At 39.7% G+C, this 3,688-nt stretch overlaps 1 protein-coding gene across 1 annotated transcript; it reads left to right on the top strand.

Moving 5' to 3' along the window:
* The first annotated feature begins 1,187 nt into the window (after nt 1–1,187).
* On the top strand, nt 1,188–1,907 carry LOC115961677 (clumping factor B-like). Its single transcript, XM_031080613.1, has one exon. It carries the CDS (start codon nt 1,188–1,190, stop codon nt 1,905–1,907), a length of 720 nt encoding a protein of 239 aa, XP_030936473.1.
* The last annotated feature ends 1,781 nt before the right edge of the window (nt 1,908–3,688 follow it).

Raw genomic sequence — 3,688 nt, 5'->3', positions numbered from 1 at the left:
ATTGCCCACATCACAAAGGGAGGGAGACACTTCAAACCCCCACATTTGGAGATAGACAACCCGATAGAAGCCTTGAATAAATCTACCGAACAAACACCCACTGAAAAGGATGAGGTCCTCAAGCAACTACAAAAGACACAAGCCAATATATCTTTATGGGGATCACTCATGGCCTCATACAAGCATCGCCAAAATCTAGTTGACCTTCTCAATCAAATCCAAGTCTTTACAACCACTACTTCTCATGATTTGAATGCTATGATTGGGTCTATAAGTAGGGAACTCACAATTCCTACTCTAACAAAGATTTAACGAAGAAAGGGAAGCACCACAATGACCCATTGTACATTACTATAGATGCCAAAGGCAAGAGGATTCCAGTGGTTCTAATTGATGATGAAGTGCCTTAAATGTGTGTCCTTTAAAGACTAGAAGTTGCTTGGGCTTAAGTATTGAAGATTTTGTGTCGATTGATCAACATGTGAAGGCGTATGACAATAATAGAAGGGAGGTCTTGCAAACCATGACATTAGAGTTCATTATAGGGCCAATGATCAAAAAGGTGGAATTTCAAGTCCTGAACATAGCATCTTGCTTCAATATGCTCCTTGGGCGACCATGGATCCATGACACAGAGGCTGTACCTTCATCCCTATACCAAAAAGGTTCGGTTTCTACATGAAGGAGCCATAGTTACCATAAATGGTGATACTTTGATCATAACGAAGCCCATTTTTGGTATTGATTCTGAGAAGGAGCCATTGACCTTGGATGGCTTTGAAATTAAGAAACCTGGTTTTGAAAGAAGAGAAGAAGTAGAGAAGATCCCTATGAACTTTACTCCATACAGCAACAGCAACAACAACATCATGGCAATGATGAGAAGAATGAATTACCTTCAGGGGATGAACTTAGGGAAGACAGTAAAGAAGGCAAATGCTCAAGTCCTAATAATTCCCACTGGCACACCACCTTTTAGGCTAGGTTATAAGCCCACTGATGATGATTTGTTAGAGATGGAAGTGAGAAGAATGGCTTGTGCCAAGGCTAAAGCCAAGGGACTTCCTTGTCCCCCAGAACCCCTAAAGGCCTATACTCCCACATTGAACAGAAAGTTTGTCAAAGCTAGAGATAGTCAACGTTATTAGGGAATCCCTAAACCAAGATTTGATCCCGAGACAAGAAAAATGGTGCCTGGGTCTGAGCTATTATTTGATTGCAACAACAAGCTTTCAGAAATGAAGAACGAAGACACAAATTGGATCCCTACTGATTGGGCTGATTACATGGACCCTGATGCAATGACTACGCTTCTAGGAGATGCCATTTGCAATATAGAAGAAGAAGAGTACTGGGAGACTTGCCAACATGCATTAAAGAGCCCATATGAAGCAAGAATAAGTGATGAAGATGAGAAAGGGGGAGAAGCCCCTAGTGATGATGATGAGAGTAGCAACAACAAGAGTGATAGTAACAGTAGTAGCAGTGGAAATGATGAGGATAATAGTGATAGTGAAAGTGATAGTAGTGAAGACTATGATAACCAATATAGTGGCAATGATTGGGGCAAACCCCCTAGTGATAGAGAAGATAAAGATGAAGGACCTTTTTATGAAGACGACTCTAATAACGATGTGGACTACTATGATGGAGATACAGAGGATGGTGCTAAAGTTGAACCTATAGGCATAGAGGGTGGCACTAAAAGTGAAGAATTTGAGCTAGAAAATGTGCTGGACGTTGTAGGAGATGAGGTTAAAGAGGCCGACAATATAGACTATGATGATTACCCCTTTGGGCAGCCCTTAGATTGGAGTTGCATTACTGATGTTAGTTCAAAGTCAGGACCTCAATATGACAAGCATGGTAAAGAAATTCCTGAGTTGGGGTCATTCCATAATTCATAACTTGGCTTACTAACCCCGTACACTAAGGAAGAAAATAACATAGATTCTAGATTGGCCACTCTAGACAAAAAGTTGATGATGCATTGTTTTAGAAACTTAACACTGGAAAGTCTTGAAGGTGAAGACAAGAAGATGGAAAGGAATGAGTCAAAACACCTCCCCCAATACATCCACCCGAGCAACAAAGGAAAGCAAGATCTGTTTGGTGAGTGGATGGATAGTATATAATGCCTAGATGCTTTTGTGACTAATAAACCCATAAATATGGAGATTAATACTAAAGGCACAGATTATATAGATGAAGACCCTATGGTATTGATGCTGAGGGAAGAATGAACTTACTAGGAGACACCCGCCATCATTGAAGCCACAACTGAGTTAAAGAATTGGGCATGGGAGGGAGCCGCCCACCCTATGGAAGACTTTATGAAGAAGATCAAGACCACTAAGTCAATCACTCTTACCAAGAAGATTAAGACCGTCAAGCTAATCACTCCTACCAAAAACATTGTTTCTATCCCTATTAAGTCTGTTTTTGCTAGTATTACTATTCCTGTTGAGTCTATTTGTGATTGTAGTCCTGTAGAGTCAGTTTCTATTGAAACTATTGAGTCTGTTAAGAACTCTTTTCTTTATAATATGATTTCTGATTCTGCTTATTTATTGGCTTTGAATGTTTTTACTTTGGAAGTTGGTAAAGAAACTCTTAATAATAAGGAATTAAAACAAGGGCATGTGGAACCTATAAAAGAGGAAACCCAACTTGTTAACTTGGGAACCGATGATGAACCTTAGATGATACAAGTGGGCAATACCCTAACCTCCTTTGAGAAAGATGCATTAGTTGCCCTACTAACAAAATTCAAAGAGGTGTTTGCATGGTCATACGAAGACATACTTGGGATTGATACAGATGTAGTGTAGCACTACATTCCAATAGATCCAACCATGAAGCCGGTCAAGCAGAAGTTAAGAAGAATGAAACCAGAGTGGATTCTCAAGATCAAGGAAGAAGTCGAGAAACAGTACAATGCAGGATTTCTAAGGGTGGTCAATTACCCAAAATGGTTAGCTAATGTGGTTCCAATGCTGAAGAAGGATAGGAAAGTGAGAATGTGTGTAGATTTCCGAGATCCATATAAGGCTAGCCCAAAAGACGATTTTTCTTTACCTCATATTGATATCCTAGTTGATAACACAGTGGGACATGCCTTGCTATCATTTATGGATGGCTATTTAGTATACAATCAGATAAAAATGGCTCTAGAAGATATAGAGAAAACCTCCTTCATTACTCCATAAGGGACGTATTGCTACAAGGTCATGGCCTTAAGAATGCTGGTGCTACTTACCAACGTGCAGCCACTACTCTGTTACATTATTTGATCCACAAAGAAGTAGAAGTTTATGTTGATGGCATGATAGTGAAGTCCAAAGACCGTGAAAGGCATATACCAGCTTCACAGAAGTTTTTTGAAAGAATCCAATTCTATAAGTTATGGTTGAATCCATAGAAGTGCACTTTTGGTGTAACATCCATAAAATTATTGGGGTTGATGGTAAGTCAGAGGGGAATTAAAGTTGATCCTGACAAAATCAAGGCAATTGTAGAGATGAAGCCTCCAAACACTGAAATAGAGATTTGAGGGTTTCTAGGAAGGATACAATACATCAACAGATTCATAGCCCAGCTCACCATGACATGTGAGCCATTTTTCCGACTGCTCAAGAAGGATGTTCCCATAGTATGGAATAAACAGTTCCAAGAAGCTTTTGAGAAG

The sequence above is a fragment of the Quercus lobata genome, chromosome 9, assembly GCF_001633185.2.
Source record: "Quercus lobata isolate SW786 chromosome 9, ValleyOak3.0 Primary Assembly, whole genome shotgun sequence".
NCBI lineage: Eukaryota > Viridiplantae > Streptophyta > Magnoliopsida > Fagales > Fagaceae > Quercus > Quercus lobata.
The sequence above is the reverse complement of the archived record's forward strand: the minus strand, read 5'-3'. Positions and strand labels throughout refer to the sequence as shown.

Coding starts and splice junctions, on each gene's coding strand:
- LOC115961677 (XM_031080613.1), top strand. CDS start 1,188: ATGGTGCCTGGGTCTGAGCTATTATTTGATTGCAACAACAAGCTTTCA.